This window comes from Gossypium raimondii, chromosome 4, assembly GCF_025698545.1.
Source record: "Gossypium raimondii isolate GPD5lz chromosome 4, ASM2569854v1, whole genome shotgun sequence".
NCBI lineage: Eukaryota > Viridiplantae > Streptophyta > Magnoliopsida > Malvales > Malvaceae > Gossypium > Gossypium raimondii.
Window position 1 is genome coordinate 42,666,765 of NC_068568.1, and position 20,879 is coordinate 42,687,643.

Consider the following 20,879-nt stretch of genomic DNA (forward strand, 5'->3'; position numbering starts at 1 on the left):
AAAAAAGAGGATACTGCGATAGCTCGGACAGTTTCGAACTTGAGGGTATTTTTAAAGGATGGATATCGCGATACCCAAAGTGGATATCGCGATACCACTAAAGGGTGGTCTCTAATCTTCGAGTCTGATAGAGGTATCGCGATTCCAAGGTTTAAATATCATAATACCCTCACCTTGGTGCCATTTTCACTCATTTTCAACCACTCATTAGGGCCCACAATGGTACTATTGGCCAAATTGGGTCTCAAAATGAGTAAAAACAATACATTTGCACTTATTAACTTAAAAATTAAAAATTACAAAAAAAACCATGAAAAAATGCTACTTTGCTTGAGAATAAGCTCATTAAGTATACTAGGAAAGTCTAATTTGTCATATCAAATTACAGTAGATCAACCTCTCGATTGTACCATCAGCTCGTTTCTTTAATTTGTAAACCCATTTACAAGTAACTAAATCAACATCCATTCGTTTTGGTACAAGCTCTCACGTGTCACTTTTGTTGAGTGCTAAAATTTCTTCTACCATTGTATTTTCCCATCCTAAAACTCATTTAGTTTTGTTGTACTATTTCAGCTCCTTTTCACCTGAATCTCCCATGAAAAAACAAGACAAAATAGAAAAATGATCCATCTCAACTACATAATCAAACAAATGAATAGGTAGCTTTTTTTATCTTAGAGGATTTTTCCTTGTGGCAAACTCAATACTTGTTATGAACTTTATATTCTCCTCTAGTAGAATACGTCCCTCAGTTGAAAAAATTTTTCTTCCTAATGCAGAATAATCAGGAAAAAGTGCAAGATTAGTTGTACATTTGTCTCTATTTGCATCACCCTTGTGAGTTGAAACTTTGTCAAACACCATATCACGAGAGGTAATAACTTTTTTTTGTTTTCAGATCCATACATTTCCAACCTTTCCTATAAGCATCATAGCCAAAAAAAATTACATTACTTGGCCTTTAGTTCAAGCTTAGTTCGATTGGGTTTTAATATATGAACATAACAGATAGACCCAAAAATACGAAAATAACTCACATTGGGTTTACGTTGATATAAAAACTCAAAGGATGATGGTTCTGTCGCTAGCCAAGTAGGCAGTCGATTTATGACATGACAATCAGTTTGAAAAATCGTTGCCCATAGTTTTCTTCAAAGATTTTTCATCTATATCCAAGACAAACAAAGTGATGTAAGATGAGATAACTTGCGCTCAGCAACCCCATTTTGTTGTGGGGTTTCTAGACAAGTCATTTGACGCTGATCTCATACTTTCTATAGTAATCCATAAAATCACTTGACAGAAATTCACCTCTATTATCTATGCGCAGGCACTTGATTTGTAACCCAAATTATTTTTCTACATCATGCTTAAATTAAATAAATGTAGGAGCCTCACTTTTTTGTTGTAAAAAATATACCCAGCTGAAACGAGAAAAATCATCCACAATCACCATCACATAATGAAGACCAGTGTAGTTTGGCATTCTCGTTGGCCTCAAAAGATTTGAATAAACTAATTGCAATGCCACCGATGCTCTACTCTTTGAACTTGAGCAAGGAAGACGATGAGATATTCCATACTAGCAGCCTGGAGAAATCTTATGATGATGATTATTTTTAAAAATAGGAATACTATCAAGAAGTTGGTTTGTGGAAATCTTTTACAGCAATTGAAAACCTACATGACCTAAGCGAACATGTCAAAGCATTGAGCTTATAGTGTCACCAACCTTTTTAACATATTCATCACTTGCAGATAAAACATATAAAGATTCTTTTCTTTTTCCAGAAAACAAAACATCAACAACAATGTACTTCAAATTTGAGAGAATATGAACATCATTAGGACCAAAAAGAACGTACCTTCCCGAATCTATTATTTGAGAGAAAAAAGCAAGATTTTTCTTTAATCCAGGAACATGATAAACATCCTTGAGAAAAACACTTCCGTCATTTAAATCTCCTTCTTTCATCATAGGATGTAATGAATTATCAGCTGTGACAATAACCTTCTTCTCACAATACAGATGAACATCCGATAAAAGAGTACCATTTCTAGTTGCATGATGAGAACAACTAGAATCAATAATCCATTCCTTGTTGTAGTTAATAAAAGTATTAACATCTGTAGACATAATCCATTCCTTGTTGTAGTTAATAAAAGTATTAACATCTGTAGACACGTCATCCTGGTGCACAACAAAGACACAATTGTTAGCTGATCAAGAACCTCAATGGATAAACATTGCTCCCAAGTTGGTTGTTGAAATTAAGTGCTTTCATGAGTAGTATTTTCTTCTGTTTCTTGCATTTTGACTGAACAATTTGCCTTAATATGGCTTGACTTCCCGTATCAATCACACACCACTTTCACTCAACAATCTCATTTGAGGTGTCTAAGTTTGTGCACTTGAAACAAGCTTTGGAAGATCTTTTTGGTTGCTCATTGGTTCCAAACTATTTTCTATCACCTGTTGAAGGCTTCGAGTAGGAATTCTTTCTCTTTTGATCTTTGACATAAAGCACATGCTCTAATTTGGGAGAAAGTGCGTTGTTCTTAGTCATTTGGTTTAGCAAAGCTTCCTGATTGGAAAGCAGATTTTCTAATTCAATAATGAAAGGTTGACTCGCCCATCCTTGTATGGAAGAAACAAAGGGCTTTAGATCTTTTCGTAGTCCACAAATAGGATAGCAACACAAGCGTGCATCAATCACTGGCTCCTCCGTATCCAATTCTTAAATTTCAGAACACAAATTTTTTACTTTCAAGAAATATTCTTCAACAGAAAAATTACCTTGAGTTACGTCCGCTAGTTCATTCTCAAAATATTGTAATTGAGTTGTATTCTTTTTAGTAAAAAACTTTTTAAGAATCTCCCACACTTGCTTTGGTGACTTCAGATCACAAATATGTCCAATGTATTCTCTATTGATCGATGATTGCAAAGAAAATAGAGCATTGCCACATTTGACTTTCCATTTTTTTCGTAACTCCACATTTTGAGGAGTATCATCTTGGATTGATTTTTCATCACCTTCAATAAGATCCCACAATTCTTGCCCCTATAAAAAATCTTTCAGGCATAGCTTCCAGTATTTATGATTATTACTAACAAGCTTATCTACATCTATTCCAGAAGAAGCACTTCCACTATTTATCTTGGTTGAGTAATAATATCAAAACACTTGGTGATTAGAAAGCTTTGATACCAGTTGGCACAATTACAAAAAAAAAACACTCTAAATATAAATAAAGCTGGATATTATTATTACTCAATCAATATAATAAAAAGAAACAACAATTGAAGTGCTACACTTTTAGCTCAGTGTAAAACATCTATTTATACTAAAAACTTCGTAAAATAGCTTAACTACTTTGACTACAAGAAGCTAAAGTGCTCCTATTTTTTTTGCACAAATAAAGGACCAAATATGCTAATTGACTCCTAATAAAAATAAATAACTTGAGAAAAGTATTACTTGGCTCCAAATTGGGGAACTTTTTGTGAGAAACTTAGGTATACCTTTGGAAACTAGAAGATTAACTATCAAAGATTGTACACCTCTTTTGGAGAAAATTAGAACAAATGTTGATAGTTGGTTTGTCAAACATCTTAGTTTTGTTGGGCTAATGCAATTGATCTAATATGTTATTTTAACTTGAAAATTTACTAGTCTAGGCAGTTTTTTCTACCTAAATTAGTAATAAAGGATATTAACCAAATTTGTGGTAGATTTTTTTGGAAGGGGAAGAATTCATCTAGTCATGGAGCAAAGGCTAGTTGGAGTAAAATCAGCATTCCCAAGTCTCAAGGTGATCTAGGAATGAAAGATTTGGAAAATTAGAATAAAGCTTGTATCATTCAACTTACTAGAAGCATATTAGAAGGTCCAACCATTACTTCTCAATGAATTTGTTGTGGTTTTTTTTTTTCAATTTTGAATTTCCTATGTTTATTAAAGGTGAGTGTTCGATTGAATCGAGTGAAAAAAATTTCAAGTTAATCGAGTTTACGAGTCCTATTTTATCATCCTAACTTGATTTGAATTTTTTTTTCGAATTGAGTGAAATTGTTCGATTTAACTTAAAATTTTAAACATGTCAAATTAAAATCTTGTTACATTATAACTAATTACATGTTAGAGCACATAAATTAGAAATAATATATATTTAGAAACATTTTCAAAAAAATTTACTTTAGTATGATAAACTTCAATCATTAATTAACTTATTTAGGTCCCAAAATTATTATTTTAGAAAATTTTAAATTTTAAATTTTAACTTTCTTTATATATTCTTTAGAAATTTTTAAAATTTATAATTTTTAAAAATATAAATTTTGGAATTTCTATAAATATTTTGAATTAAAATTTTTTTATAATTTTTGTTGAGAGAAACTAATTTGCTTATTTTTAAAATTGGCAGGGACCAAAGGACTATTTATACCAATCTGTTATTTGAATTATTTGAGTTATTCAAATTGTAAAGTTCAACTCGACTTGAACTCAAAACTCAAATTACAGATTTTTATTTTTATTTTTATTTTATTTTTCAAATCAAGTTTTGCGCACCCCTAATGTTCATGGTTTACTTTTGGAGTTGTTGTTTACAGCAAATGCCTTGTTTGGGATGAGTAAGTGAAAATTATATATTACATCTCACAAAAAAAAAAAAAGACGAAAAGGAGACTTGGGAAAATAAATTAAAAAGAAAGAGTGAAAGAAACTAGTGTGGAATGGGAGTAAATGTGGTAAAATGATACCAGTAGTGATGAATTATAATAATTTTTTAACTTAATTAATATTAAATATATAAAAGGATATTTTCGTAAATATTTCGGGACAAGGTGATTTCACGCTAAACCCGGCCCAACAATTTTTTAAAATTAACCTTACTTACCCCGAAACCCAATTTAAAAGAACGACCCTATTAGGTTGAAACCCATCAATTTCAGGATTTTTTTCTATCATCCCTACATTTACAAAATTGAGAAAGGTCTTGGGTTATTTTCGAACCAATACCTTTTTTTCTTTAAACATTATTATTTATCTCTTTCATATAAGTCTTCTCTCACTAATTTCTTCAAACAAAGAATCTCTAACGAACTCATAAAAATAGTGAGAAAATTAACATTTATTTATAATGTAAGTGTGACCTATAAGAGTGTTCTCTAATTAATATGAAATTTATAACACTTCTATTTCTCTAAAGGAATAAAAGGATTTTACTACCAACATATACTGATAATTTTGAAAAATCTAAAATAATATATAATGAAAAATTAAATAAATAAATAAAAAGAAAAATTATAGAAATTTCATTAAAAAAGTGAGAGATCATCACCTGTCATCATTATATATTTTTGTACCTTGCTATTTGGTAGCTTTGATAAATAATAAGGTCACGTGACTTTTTTACTTAAGTCGGTGATAACTTTCACCTATATCAAGGTATTTTTTAAATATCACTAATTTTTACTCAATTTCAATTATTTTTATTTTAATTGTCTATTCACCGACAATTAGGGTAAATAAAACTTGATTTGACTCAAAAAAATTAAAAAATTTTTGAATTTCGATTTAAAAAAATTGAGTTATTCGAGTTAATCAAATTATTTGAGTCAACTCGAATTTTTTTTCGAATTTCGAGTTTGAATTGAGTTGAGTTTTCGAATTCGAATAACTCAAATAATTCAAATAAATCGAATATTAAACTATAATATTTTACATTTTTAACTCAAACTTCCAAACCTTTTTATTTTTTCTTCAAAATTTTTACTCATTCCCACTTTCCCCCTAAAACTTTTACTCCCCTCTCATCTTAACCCCCCCCCATCTACCCAAAATTCATTTCCCACCAAAATTTTACTCTCTCATTTACTTTTCCTCCAAATTTTACTCTAAAAAACCCTCACAACTTTTTATTTTCCCCCAAAATTTTTACTCTCTCCTACTTTTCCCCTAAAACTTTTATTTCCTTCCCATCCCAGCCCCCATCTACCCCAAACCCATCCCCCCCCCAATTTTTTTTAAATATTTTCCCTCCAAAATTTTACTCCCCCTATTTAATTTCCCTCAAACATTTACTCCCCAAAACTTTTTATTTCCCCCCAAAACTTTTACTTCTCATCCTTTACTCTCAAATAAAAAATCAAAATTATCCAAAAAAAAAATCTCTAAACATAAATAGTAATAATTTTATTTATATCTACTATTTATATTATTAAATTAAATTTTACATTTTATATTATTTATATTATTGAATTGTTTAGTCATATTGAATATTTATATTAAAATTGAATTATTAATGATGCTATAAAATATTCGTGTTAAAATTTTATATTAGTATCAATTTCACATTTTATCTTTAAAATAAATTTTATTAAAAATCAATTTTTTACATTTAATATATTTTAATTTCAAAATACATAGTGACAAGAATCTGAAGATAATTGAAACAACTAAGCAAGCAAAGAAGGTAACTCGTATATAAAATATTAATAAATAAATTATGAGGTGATGAAAGTTAATAAAAATTTTGATTATGGTGGACAAATTTTATTACGGTGGGTGACAGTGGTTATAATGACCCAAAATTATTTTTTAAAATTTAACTCGAACAAATATATTCGATTCAATTCGAATTCCATCTCACTCGACTCGATTCAAGAAATTTTCAAATCAAATTAGGATGATAAAATATGATTTGTCAACTCGATTAACTCAAAAAATTTTCATTCAATTCGATTCAATTCGATCGAACGCTCACTGCTACTGACAATCACATCTTGCAAGTAGAGCTATTCATAGGTTGGGTGTCTTTGCTCGGCCAAGTTGGCCTAGCTTGTCTTGAACCGAACTTGGACAAGGATTCTTTTGTTCTTGAGCCGACCTAGACGGGCCTGAATTTAAATTAAATGATTTTAAAAATATTTTTATTTAAATTCAATTAGAAAATATATAAATATTAATATTATACATTTTAATATTATTTTAATATTTATCTTGTAATAAGGCTCAATCGGCCTGGGCCCACATAATAAACCAAAACAAAAAAATAATAAACAGGCCTACATTTTACACGGCCCAATAACCCAAAACAACCCTGGCCCAAAGCAAAATTAAACAAAAAAAAACCCTAAGCAATAGGGAGTGCTGCAACAAGCCCTCAGCGCCGCAACAGCCTTCGCCTCCAGCGGCCTCTCCAAGCGCCGCACGACTCGGGGCCGACCCCTCTCCACGCACCTGCAAACACAAACTTAGAGAGTCCATTAGCGAAAATATAGTATAAAACAAATAAGTTTTTAGGCTATATAAGGCCTTTGTTTTTGTAAAGAAGGGGGGACTTTTCGGTGTAACAGAGACTAGAAAAAGAGAGGCAGAGAAATCCATAAGAAAATACAAATATTTAACTTGTTTCCAAAGGTGATTTTGCTTTTTGTTTATTTCACAGTATTTGTATTTCTCGAAGTGTTTTTTGTTTTTCTCTTATTTTCATCATCTTTTTTTTGCATAAAATAATAAAGAAAAAGGGGAGGGATCTTACCTCATTTGTTGAGGACGCCGGACCGGAGGCCATCTCCGTCGCGATCGGAGTATTTTTTATTTTTTATTTTTTCCTTTCATTCGGTTTTAAATGAGATTAAGAAGAAAGAATTTTGTTTTAAATAACGCAATAAAACGGCGCCGTTTTGACAGTCAGACCCGCGCGGTGACCCGACCCGGAGGGGAGGATCCGCGCGTTCTGACGTCAGAAGGGAGATTTGAGCAAATGATCCCTCCCTTTTGCAATGCGCCCCAAATTAAACCTTTTTTTTTGTTTTTTTAAATTAGGCCGCATATTTGATCCGCGTTTCGATTCAGTCCCTAGTTGCACAGTGTTTTGAGAGGATGGGTTAATCTCCACCTGGGTCCTCCTACTGTTGTGCGCATCTTAATTTGGACCTTTTCTTTAGTTTCCATCTTTAAATTTGGTTTCAAAACTTTGTTTATTTTTAATTTAATCCTTAATTTGTTGTCTTTTTATATGTTATTATTATTATTATTATTATTATTATTATTATAGGAATTACTATTACCCTTACTATATATATATACACATTCGCATATTCTCTGCAATAATATATGCATACATTTTTTAACGATTTTTATAAACACAGGCATCTTACATATATATTTTATTATCATTCTATGTGCATAACTTTCATATACTTTTACGTGCATTTATATTTTATATAGGTATACATTGTTGTAACATATTTATTCCTATATTTTATAATTTAAATCATACATGCATTCTCTAATATATACCTACACATTTAAATTTTTATAAATCCCCGCATAAATTTTGTACATACTAAACATTTCTTTTTAAAATGTGTATTTTATATTTTAGTTTCAAATTCTTTTCACTTTTGTAAATAAAGATATATACATACATTTTTTTGTTTTAACGTTTATGTATTTTACATTATACGTATATGTATTTATACATTTTTTTTTACATATAGGCATATCTTTATGCTTCTATTTTATTTTCACGATCTTCATATACTTATACACATGCATTCTTTTGGTGTTTTTGTTTAATGCACTTTATTCTTTCTTTTATATGTGCACTTATACATGTGTGTTAAATATATGCGAACGCATAATTGTAAATTTATCTGTATATTTTACCTACTTGTATATATAATTGTAAATATTTATTCATATATGTTTGAAATTAGGGTATTTGTTTCATGTTATACCTTAACCCTTTTTAGCATCCATTTTTAAAAACATATATCTTGATTTTCTCAAAGTACTTAAATCATCCTATTTTATAAATTCCGAAATATTTGGCATTCATGATTCTCGTGAAAGATCGTGTCCTAACTTACTGGATCGTGATTATTTTTCGATGAATTTAGAAAGCCAAGTATTTGTTTTGCAACAAATTCACAAATTTTAAATAAAAGCTTATTCTCGGGAATTCAAAATGTTCGGTCCTAACTTACTGGTCATGACATTTTCTTCTCGAAATAAGAATTTTCAAAAACAAAAGGCAATATTCGGGTATTTTGAAGATTTAAAAACATTGTGCCCTAACTTACTGGGTGTGGTGTTTTATTCCTTTGAAATAAGAATTGTCTTATTATTTTAATCCATTCATGAAATAAAAAGTTTCCTTTTAAAATCTTTTCAAATTTTCAACACCGAGGCATTTAAAAAAATCAATTTGGTACCAATTTTGGGCGTTCTGAGGTGCTAATCCTTCCTAAATGTGAATCGACTCGAGCCCATTTTCTCAAATTTCGTAGACCAAAGTCATTTTTAAGGTGAGCCAATCACACCTTAATCAAGGATCGGTGGCGACTCCAGTTTTCTAATTTTTATTTTTAAAAGTCGACAACCAAAATTTTTGTTTTCAAAAAACGGTTTCGACATATCTATACTTACTGTTTATTAAGTGTTAGTGTCATCCTCAACTGGGTCACCAATTCAGTTAGAAAATTATGAAAATGCCCTTTCGTAATGAAAATAAGTTATACTATTTGAGGACATTTTAGTCTTTTTATTTTAATAAAATAAATTAAAATATGCATATGGTGGGATATGAACCCACACTAATTGTATTAGTAAAATCTTAAATTTACCACTCAACCAAAGCTTTATTTTGATATATTGTACATATTTTTATTTTCATATGCACAAGTTATTATCTCCATAAGTTTTATATGTTAATAATATTCTTAATTGAGTTAGTATAACAAGTCAACTCGACACTAACTCACAATTAATAACAAAACCAAGATAAATAATTATAGTGCATTTAGTTTTGTTTATCCGATGTATTTATGTGTTTAAATATCGTTTTACTCATAATTTAATATATTTTTTATTTTAATTTCATGCATATTTCATGTGTTATTTATACTATTAATGAAGCTCCTGACTGAGTTAGTATCACCCTCAACCAGGTCACCAACTCGGTTAGGAAATTATGGGAATGTTCTTCCGTAATTAAAATAAGTAATATTGTTCGAGCGTATTTTAGCATTTTCACTTAAAAACCAATAAAAATGTGCATTAATAAAACTTTTCATTTAGCATTCAACTAAAACTTTTTTTATTATATATTTTATACATTCTAATCTTATTATGTAAACTTTATTACCTTCATTAGTTGTATATCTATACTATTATCTAAGCTCCTAACAAATCGGTGTCACCTCAACTGGGTCACCAACTCAATTAGGAAGTTATGGAAATGTCCTTCCATAATTAAAATAAGTAATATTATTCAAGAGTATTTTAGTCTTTCCACTTTAAAAACTAATAAAAATATGTATATGGTGCGATTTAAACTCACGCCAATTGTATTAATAAAACCTTTAATTTTTTCATTTTAATAATGTATTTGATTGAGCTAGTGTCATAAGTTAACTCGACACCAACTCAAGATTGATGACAACAACATGATAAACAATTTAATCTAATATTTTCATTTTAATAACGTACATATTTCATCATTATTATTAATTAGTTTCAAACCATACGTTTCATTATTTATTGTATGTGATTTTAAAGTAAACATTTGTGTTCTAAATTTGTGGTTTCCACACACATATGGGTGTGATAGGATTTCTTTATGATTAATTAGTTTCAAACCATACATTTCATTGTTTATTGTATGTTATTGTTAAACACATATTTATATTCTAAATCTTTGGTTTCCACACATATCTGCGTGTGATAGAAATTCTAGTGTTATTTATTCCTAAAAAGTATTTACATTATTTATAATAATATATAGATGTTAATATAAAATATATATTGTTATATTTATATTTATATAAATATTTTACTATTATAATAAAATATATATTTTATTATGTTATAAAGAAGTAATAATATTAATATACTATTTTAAATAGTAACATTATCTTATTTTTAATGTTAATATAAAATTAAATATTATATTTTGTTATTATGGTTTAATATTTTAAATTATAAAATTAAAAATTAAAATTAAAAATTAAAGATAAAAGATAAAAGGGTACATTAACAAATAATACATATATATTATAAATTTAAATACCCAAACACTAATATATATCTTTTATGTATTAATTTAAAGGTTGAGTGTTATTTAACGTAATATTATTCATCTTTTACATCAAGCGAAAGAATGTGGTACAGAAGAACCCGGCAGGAATTTTCTTTTTCTGTGAAATGTGGCGAAAGAGAATTTGATAATGGCCCATTGGTCACAATAAAAAGGACCAATGCGTTTCACTTTCATTTCATCAAAGATATTACTAGAATCTCACGAATGCAACCAAACAAAACTTGGGCTTATCTCAATCCTAATTCCTAACACTTTGATTGGTTTCTATACCAAGCTGCAAAGGAGTTGAATGGGGTAATTTCAACTTTAACTCCTCTTAATAATTAAGTATTTAATTTAGGTCTTGTGAAATGTTTTCATTCTTGACCCTTAAAAAAACATGAACACCCTAAAATTGTATAATTTTGTCTCAACTTCCCTATTCTTGACTTGATTACACCAATTCAGTATCATCTATTGAATTTGGATATTTGTTGAGAAACTTGATTTTTATTTATTTAATATTAATCACCTTTTTAACATTTAAATTGACCCTCGGGTTATTTGGTGCATCACCCAGAGTCCCACACCATGACTGTATTTGTTGGTCAACAATTTCTTAATTTATTATTTTAAACAAATTATTCTTCCAGTCAAACAAACCGTAATCAACTTCCAAGTTAATAAAAAGAAAATATTCCTTTTTATTCCCCAAAAAAACCTTGCAGAAAATAACACAATTGATTTATCCTTTTCTGGCGAGGAAATTTTGCAAAATAAAAATGATTTTCTCACTAATAAACACAAAAAATCAAATCAACGAAAGTTGTTTGGTAATTTCTCGTAAGACATGTATATTCTCCTCTTTGGACTTTTCCATTCATTGTATGTTCAAATTTACTTCCTTCAATTTCAAAGTCGTTGTCACTTCAACAATAAGAAAAATCAAAATTCATCTCATCAACTACAGTTTTCGTGATCTAAATCACAAATAAAACTCTGGGTTTTTTTTCTCTTTTATTGGTGATAAGCAATGAAGGGATCTTTTCGCAACTTCGTTGTTTTAGGCTGGATGTTTCTCCCATGGCTTGTTCTGTCAGCTGTAACCGAAGATGATATGAAGTGCCTTGAAGGAGTCAAGAATTCACTCAAGGACCCAGATGGGAAATTGAGCGGTTGGCGTTTCGACAACAATTCAGTTGGTATTATATGCAATTTTGATGGAGTTACATGTTGGAATGTAAGGGAAAACCGGCTGATAAGACTTGAACTTCGTGACATGAAACTTTCAGGACAGTTGCCTCAATCCTTGGAGTACTGTCAGAGTTTGCAGACTTTGGATCTGTCGGCTAACAAGCTTTCTGGTAATATCCCTTCTCAGATATGTTCTTGGTTGCCTTATTTAGTAACCCTTGATTTGTCTAGCAACTATCTGTCAGGTCCCATCCCTTCTGAATTATCAAAGTGTGCTTATTTGAACAATTTGATACTGTCAAATAATAGACTTTCAGGGCCAATTCCATACCAATTATCTGGTTTAGATCGGCTGAAGAATTTTGCAGTAGAAAACAATGATCTTTCTGGTGCTATTCCGTCAGCTTTTGAGAGCCATGATAAGGCAGATTTTGCTGGGAATAGTGGTCTTTGTGGGAGTCCTCTTGGAAACTGTGGGGGTTTGAGTAGGAGGAATTTAGCCATTATAATTGCAGCCGGGGTTTTAGGTGCTGCAGTGTCAATGTTGTTTGGGTTTGGGGTCTGGTGGTGGCACCATTTGAGATGGGTGAGCCTGAGGAAAAAAGGGTTTGTTGGTGGCAGTGGTTGGGCTGAGAGGTTGAGGGCTCATAAATTGACTCAAGTTTCATTGTTTCAGAAACCACTTGTGAAAGTTAAGTTGGCTGATTTAATGGCTGCCACAAACAACTTCAGTGCCGAAAGCATCATAGTTTCCACTAGGAGTGGAACTACTTATAAAGCAGTGCTTCCTGATGGATCAGCCCTTGCAATCAAGAGGCTCACAAGTTGTAGGATCCTCGAGAAGCAGTTCCGTTGGGAGATGAACCGATTAGGCCAGCTTAGGCATCCGAATTTGGCACCTCTTTTGGGATTTTCTATTGTAGAGGATGAAAAGCTGTTAGTTTATAAGCATATGTCTAATGGGACTCTATATTCCTTGCTACATGGTAGTGTTGCAGTTGTAGATTGGCCAACTCGGTTTCGCATCGGTTTGGGTGCAGCCAGGGGTCTTGCTTGGCTGCACCATGGGTGCAGGCCTCCATTTCTGCAGCAGAACATCAGCTCCATTGTGATTCTTCTCGACGAGGACTTGGATGCCAGGATAATGGACTTTGGATTGGCAGGGTTTATGAATAACTCGGATGTTAATGAGACTAGCTTTATGGAAGGAGCTTTAGGTGAATTAGGCTATATAGCTCCAGAGTACTCAACCACAACGGTAGCTTCGCTTAAAGGTGATGTGTTCGGACTCGGAGTGGTGCTTCTCGAATTGGTAACGAGGCAAAAACCCCTGGAAGTTAATGCAGGTGGTGAAGAAGGATTCAAAGGCAACTTGGTGGATTGGATAAATCATCTCTCGGACTCCGGTAGAATCAAAGACGCTACCGACAGCAATCTGCGCGGGAAGGGGCACGATGAGGAAATGTTGCAGTTCCTCACAATAGCATTAAACTGTGTCAATCCTCGGTCAAAGGACAGATGGTCGATGTACCAGGTTTACGAGTCACTGAAAAACATGGGTGAAGAAAACGGTTCCTCAGAAGAGTTTGATGATTTCCCACTGATTTTTATTGAATCAATGTAGCCTTGGGCATGTCTGCAGAATGGTAATGCAGACAAATATAGTTTATAGTTGTATAATGCAAAAATAAACTTGTTAAGGTTCTTGTATCTTCAAGAAATCTTCTTTCATCCTTGTTTTGCAGTGAAACTTGATACGGGTTAAAGTATAGAAAAAGTTTATATTTCTTGATGTATTTTCAAAAAAAAAGGTTTTATTCAGATACTTGTCTTGTGTTCATGTGTTTATTATTGTATTTTAATGTTATTTTCTTTAATGTGATTCAATTCAGTAGATATTTTGCATATTTGTTAGAGTAATTTAATTAATATAAAAAATTCACGTGACATGATAAATCATGGTCATATCTAGTATGTATTCAAAATAGGGTAAATTACACATAAAAGTCCTATTTTTTTAAAATTTACCGAAATAGGCCCGGTATTTTATTATTTACCGGAATGGGTCATTTTCTCCGAAATCGCGTCCACGTCAGCGCGATGTCAGGGGATGTGTCAACAAATCGCGTCCACGTAAGCGCGATTTGCTGACATGGAAGCAATAATTCATGAACAGATTATGTTTTTTAGCTTGGAAAACTTTGAAAGGCCATAACTTTTGGCTCGGTTGTCCGATTGAGACAATTTTTTTTATTTCGAATAACTTTTCGAGATCTACGCGCTGACAAACGACCGAAGGCAGTTTGCCGCAGTTTTCATCGAAAAAGATTCTTTTTTGCCTCTAAATTTTGATTTTTCGGTTTAAAATTGAATTTTTAAACATTCAAATCATTATTTTCCTTATTTATTTGAAGTAAACACCAGATTTTTCTTCACTGAATTGTTGTATTATTTTTTTTTATTTGACACGTGTATAGAATAGGTCCGATAAATCATTAAAGCGTAAGTAATATAATTAAGATAATAACACTGTTTTTATAATATGTTAGTTAATTAGTTTAGCTTAGTTAGTTAAGATGCTTGCTCTTTTCCTTCGTACCTTGGTTCAAATCTTGTTGGTAATAATTTTGAATCTTTTTATACTTGTTGCATTTATTTTTTAATCAATTAACTCTTCAATATTACATTAATATATATTATTAGTACAATAGTATAGACGGATTGACAATTTGAGCTACAATATTATGAATATTAACTATAATACATAATTTGAGCTACATATTACGATAATACATTAATATGTATTATTAGGGGCAAAATACCAAAAAAAGGGGGTAAATTACATATAAAAGCCCTATTTTTAAAAAATTTATCGAAATAGGCCCGGTATTTTATTGTTTACCGGAATGGGCCATTTTCCTCAAAATCGCGTCCACGTCGGTAGCGATGTCGAGAACGATGTCGACAAATCGCGTCCTCGTAGGCGCGATTTGTGTCCACGTAAGCAAATTGCGCTGACGTGGACGCAATTTGCTGACACGTCCCCTGACATCGCGCTGACGTGACGCGATTTTGGGGAAAATGGCCCATTCCGGTAAATAATAAAATACCGGGCCCATCTCGATAAATTTTAAAAAATAGGGCTTTTTTTTGGTATTTTGCCCTTCAAAATATTATAAAATGTTATTATTTTTTATATGTTGATTGCGTTCATGTTATTTTTTGTGTTTTCATATTTTTCATTCTCCTCCAACTTCATTCAACATTTTATATTGATTTATCTAATTCAATTACAATTTTAATTTTTATTTTAAAATTAGATGTTATAAATTATGACTTCTCATCATTATATTTTATAATTAAACTAATGGTTTTGTGTAAAGTGTCTTTTTTTTTGTTATTTATTATGTAATTATATATTTTATAATTAAATAATTTGTACACATTAATTATTTTATCTGGTCAATTTATTAAGAATGAATATTATATGTCATAAACATCATTAGATTATTATATTTACATATATCATTATTATATGCCACAATTTTTATTAGAATTATGATTAATTAATTATTTGGATATATGATCAATTTTAATTCTTAAAATGATAGCATTTTCATTTTGAAATTAAAATGTAAAATTATTTTAACATGATGCAATTCAAAAGTTTAAAATTATATAAATTATATTGTTATTTTTATCATAAAATTATCTTATATTATTAAATATTGTTAATATTAATTATATTAATTTTTAATAGTTAAATTTTTTTCAATTTCTTTAACATCTTAATCTTAATATAGCAGGTGATAGCAACAATTCAAATAATTTTAAGATCCAAACTAGATAAATTCGATCCAAAAAAATTGTAAACCATTGATCCATAAATTAATACAAACCGATTTAATCAAATTAAAAATCATTTGAAGAGAGCTTTCAAAAATCGTTTGAATAGATAATTAAACTAAAATATTCTATTTTAATATTTTAATATTTTAAATAATATTTATTTTATATATTTTTAATAATTTATTTAATTAAATTGAATCTAACTAGTCCAACATAGAAGCTTGACTTGACCGGTCTAACTATCCATCCGGTATAAAAAAAGATTAGCGGCACGTTTAATTCACTGGAGTGGAATAAAGTTGTTAGAATAAAGCCGTAATTCGTAATTTAATTGTTTTGTTGAATGGAATAGATGTAGTAATAGTTTAAGGAAAAAAATTAAAATGACCAGATTACCCTTAGCATAATTTTTGTTACGTAGATAATTAAATGTAATTTAATGAAAATAATATATAATTTAATAAAATTATTAATATAATTATTTTATATTAAATTAATTAATGTTTTATATTAAATTATTTTAAATACTGTATTTTTATATTTTCTGAGTCCAAATTTTAAAGGATTAATCTAGAAATTAATTTTGTTTTGTTATTCAAGTTTATAACAAGAAAACAAAGAATAGAGGAAGTAATGACCATCGTATTGAATGGGTATTACGATCAAAATGAATAAAGGGAATGCTGGTGTAAATGATTTAGAAGCCTGATTCAACTTAAAACTATGAAAGTCGAAGTCAAGTTTTAATAGGTAAACGAGTCTCTTATATCGAGTGATCCAGTCCGTACTTGGAAAAAGTGAATAAACATACATTTTATCAAAAGAATAAAAAGTACACAGGTTTTAACAAAAATGACTAAAAGGGAAGTGAAAAAAAATGAGTTATCTTCTATTGTTTTATTTTGAAGCCAAAAACTGGCTACGAGGAAAGTCGATAAGACATATCAAAATGTAAAGATCTGATTATTGGAAAGTCCATTTTATCATATCACTCAGTTATCAGTATATACAGCTATTAATGGTTAAAACTCACTCTTTATGGATCCCCAGAAAGACCTTCTAGGAGCATACCTTACAACTCTTCCTACAAAATCCGGGAGAGCCTCCAGAACCCACCATGTAGGTAGGGTTCTTTTTGCATTCACCGGCCTTAGCCCACCCAGCACAGTTCTCATTCTCATCAACGCACTCCCCCATTGCGGCACGCCTGTTTAAACGCTTGCTCCTATCGAAGGACCTCACATGGATCCACTTTGTTGCTGACCATTTCTCACCCTTAATCACAGGGCAGCTTCCATGCAAACTGGCTGTATCAGTTGTCGCATCAGGATGTAGGCTGAAGAACAGTAATGCATCACCTTTTCGGGGTTTCACTGCACATGTATAGGCAGTAAAGTTGAGCCAAATATCAACAACCATATGGTCGGATTCTAGTGCAACAACTAAATAAGAACATGATAAGGCAGCCGTAATTAAATGATTCGTGTTAATTCAGATACTTGTTCACCATTTAACTGTGATTTTATTATTTAGAATCAAGAGAAAGTTAGACTAACAGATTCATGCGACCTAAAATATTAAGCAACTAAATATCTCCAAGGTAATCTTAATACCTGCATATCCATTTTTGGCACAGGCCGACCAATTTTCATCCTGCACCTGAGAAAGTCGTCCCTGCAGAAAAAAAGTGAAGAGCAATGAACTAAATAAAATGGAAAAGTAACAATGGCATAAATCAAACAAAAGAAAAAGATAATAAAAGACAGACAGAAAACCGGATTCCACAATCAAATGCTTACCTCTGCATTTGGAAACACAGTTTCCCCTCCACTCTCAACATCAGACAAATACATCAGTACAGTAGCAATACGGTGACCACCGAGCTGTTGATTAGCTTTGTCATGAAAATAATCAAAATGTGGCTCATACTTCTGACCATGTTCATAGTGTAGTATTTGAATGGACTCCCCATTCTCTGTTTGCAATGCCAATGAGAAAAAAGCCCATTCACAAGGGCTAAGATATCATAACAAAAAACAAATGCAAAAACCTACCAACTGGAAGGAAGGTCCATGCTGCAATCCTAGCTTCAATATCAGCGACTACTTCATCCTGCAAATGAGAAACAGAAGACACAGCATAAGCTTTTTAACTTCAAGGGGTCAACACATGCAATGCATTTCAAAACATAAGCATAGAATAAACAAATCTCTAAACTTAATCAAACACATAACAAATGCTTGCATGAATGCACCGAGAGGTCCGAGACAGTAATTTTATGGCATCGATTTGACAAGACAGAAAATAGTGAGCGCCAATATGGAATAAGCTTTTCAACTGTTCATCAACAAGGAAATAGATACCTTGGCAAAGAACTGGCCACGCCAGAAAGTCTGAGTAAATCATGAGGGGAAAAGCAGAATCATACAGTGCATCATCGGTAATAAACTATCACCGAAAAGTTGGTTAATACAGAAAAAAGCAGAATATAATTTCTTACAGAGCATCAACAAAGAACGCCCAGCAATTCTGGCAGTAAGTGGTTCAAAACTTATAATTGTTTGGAAAACTTTGAAGTAAATGATCAAAATTATCAATATCAAATGCAAGTTCGAGAAAACAAAAGCATGCATTTCACAGTATACGTCAGCCAGATACTCCTTAGATCAAGATTCTATAAAGCCAGAAACTCTATCATTTCTTCAGAAACTACAGATTCCATTGCATGAAATTACATACCTTCAATTTAGCAAAAAGAAAAATCAAATGCAAGTGAAAGATCGGTTCTCACTCCTAAATCTATAATTTTAATCATAAATTCAACATTTGATGACGGACATTGCAAATAAAATAACAGCATTCCTCTCTTACACGCACGCACGCACGAGCACACACACACACACATATATAACCCAATTAGATCACAGATTTAAGTTGAAAAAGAAAGAAAAAGACAATTTATATATACACCTGAGCTTTCTGAAGAAACATGCCAGAGCTGGTTCGAACTTCACTTTCGACGCTTTTACCTGATTCATTATCCGCCACCATTGATTTCTCTAACTTATCCTTGGCCTGAAATTAACACGATTTTGTTTAAAAATCAAATAATAAAAATAAAAATTTTCAAAAAAATAAAAAAGAAAAGAAAAATTGTCTCTTACCAGAGTAATAAGGTGATCACATTCATCACTCGATAAAAATCCTTTGTAAATGAAAGCCCTGCAAATAGCAAAAAAGAAAAATAAAAAATTTCACAATTTTGAATAAATTAAACTGGAAAAAATGAAAGTAAATAAAAAGGAGAAATAAATTTGCCTAGGGTGCCATGAGAGTTGAGTAACATGAGTCGGATCAAACGGAACCGAAGAAGTTCCTGTTTTCATTTTAAGAACCGATCCATTAATATCAGCCGAAACCAAACAAGAATGAAGGAAAATTAGAAGAAAGAATCCGAGAAAATGCTGAGAATCCATAAGAAAATGAAAACAAATATAATCGGCTTTGCTCCAATCCGTACTAGAATCGCAGAGATGAGACTTCGACTTTGAAGAGATTAGCTTTGTTTTTATTATTAGTTTTTAATATTTCATTTATTTTCTATTTAAGTGGGTATTTAATGGGCGCCCATGGGTTTTGTCGTGGAAGGCTTTTTTGATTGTTTACTGGAAACGTTAAACGCGGAAAAAAAAGTGAATGTTTCTGGAAGCTTCTTCCTTTTATGACAAAAGAAATTAAACCAAAACGGTGCGTTTTAGTTCTTTCCATTTTATAATTTTTCAAAGATTACGGGTCGAGTTTTAAACAGTATTTCTTAAAAAAGAATTTATTTAGACAAAAATATATGGTTAACATGCATCTCTCAACGTAAAATTAGCATTCGTTTAATAGAACGATAGATAACATCAGAACTATTCTCATCACTAGTATTGTTGAGTATGTTAGCCAACGAAAGGTTATCATCTCTAGCAAAAGATATGGCATTTTTTTTTGTCAAAAATAGGGGTCATATCGCACCATGAACTCTGAACATTGCAACGTCGTCATCTCAGAGAATGATGTTGTGACAAGCAACCACATATCGTCACGACGTGGCATACTAAAATGACCATGCCACGATGAGGAAACAATGATATCATGACGCTGGCCTAAGATTTTGATCACTTTACAATTTGGTCTTAATTCATGCTCTTGTTAGCAAAAGAGCTTTCGTAAGCTCGCGTGAGACTTGAAATTTATTGTTTAGCGTAGAATATATGTGAATTACATTAATTAGCATGTGTGGATGGTTGCATGGTAAATGTGTGATTATAGTTGCTCCGACAATGATTGTAACATCTCGTAACTTGAGCTTGATAGATGACATAATAATCTTTCAATCAATTTGCTCAATTTTGATTGGACTATAGACTACTTAGATTATCTACTAATATATGTAATAGCTTGTTTTGTAGTGGTACCGAAAACAATAATTTCGGAATCCCGTCTTCTGATGATTGAGTCAGTAAATATTATTAATTAATATTTACGAGTCTATTATAGTATTATATTGATTTTTGGCATAGTAATTTTATTGAATGGTTAGTAATTAAGGTATAATGACTAAATCATAAAAACCGTAAAAGTTAAGCGCTATTGATTTTTATTTGTTAAAAGGGCTCAATAGTATAGCATCAAGGCTTTAAATGGAAAATTAGTCATTTTAGAAAGTAATGGATGGTTAGCGGGCATTTTATAGT

At 31.0% G+C, this 20,879-nt stretch overlaps 2 protein-coding genes across 3 annotated transcripts; one reads left to right on the forward strand and one right to left on the reverse strand.

Moving 5' to 3' along the window:
* The first annotated feature begins 11,895 nt into the window (after positions 1 to 11,895).
* Positions 11,896 to 14,112, forward strand: LOC105780481 (inactive LRR receptor-like serine/threonine-protein kinase BIR2). The gene is made up of 2 exons (XM_052629654.1): positions 11,896 to 12,299; positions 12,390 to 14,112. The coding sequence occupies exons 1-2, from the start codon at positions 12,131 to 12,133 to the stop codon at positions 13,913 to 13,915; spliced, it is 1,695 nt and encodes a 564-aa protein (XP_052485614.1). The 5' UTR covers positions 11,896 to 12,130; the 3' UTR covers positions 13,916 to 14,112.
* Positions 14,113 to 17,008: 2,896 nt separating this feature from the next.
* On the reverse strand, positions 17,009 to 19,733 carry LOC105780474 (probable prolyl 4-hydroxylase 7). Of its 2 annotated transcripts, none has more exons than XM_052629655.1 (7): positions 19,459 to 19,733; positions 19,305 to 19,362; positions 19,111 to 19,215; positions 18,195 to 18,252; positions 17,940 to 18,034; positions 17,754 to 17,814; positions 17,009 to 17,513 (listed from the first exon to the last, which is right to left on the reverse strand). In XM_052629655.1, the coding sequence occupies exons 1-7, from the start codon at positions 19,614 to 19,616 to the stop codon at positions 17,200 to 17,202; spliced, it is 849 nt and encodes a 282-aa protein (XP_052485615.1). In that variant the 5' UTR covers positions 19,617 to 19,733; the 3' UTR covers positions 17,009 to 17,199. The 2 variants fall into 2 exon arrangements, with proteins under 2 accessions (XP_052485615.1, XP_012460290.1); XM_012604836.2 differs by having other exon boundaries at positions 17,940 to 18,115; positions 19,459 to 19,732.
* Between the last annotated feature and the right edge of the window lie 1,146 nt (positions 19,734 to 20,879).

Excerpts from the sequence above, each read along its gene's own strand:
- LOC105780474 (XM_012604836.2), bottom strand. The coding sequence starts at position 19,616 with ATGGATTCTCAGCATTTTCTCGGATTCTTTCTTCTAATTTTCCTTCAT. Across the intron at positions 19,216-19,304 it reads GTGATCACCTTATTACTCTG|GCCAAGGATAAGTTAGAGAA; the intron begins GTAAGAGACAAT and ends TGTTAATTTCAG. Across the intron at positions 17,514-17,753 it reads TGCCAAAAATGGATATGCAG|TGAAACCCCGAAAAGGTGAT; the intron begins GTATTAAGATTA and ends ATACATGTGCAG.
- LOC105780481 (XM_052629654.1), top strand. The coding sequence starts at position 12,131 with ATGAAGGGATCTTTTCGCAACTTCGTTGTTTTAGGCTGGATGTTTCTC. Across the intron at positions 12,300-12,389 it reads TTTCGACAACAATTCAGTTG|GACAGTTGCCTCAATCCTTG; the intron begins GTATTATATGCA and ends TGAAACTTTCAG.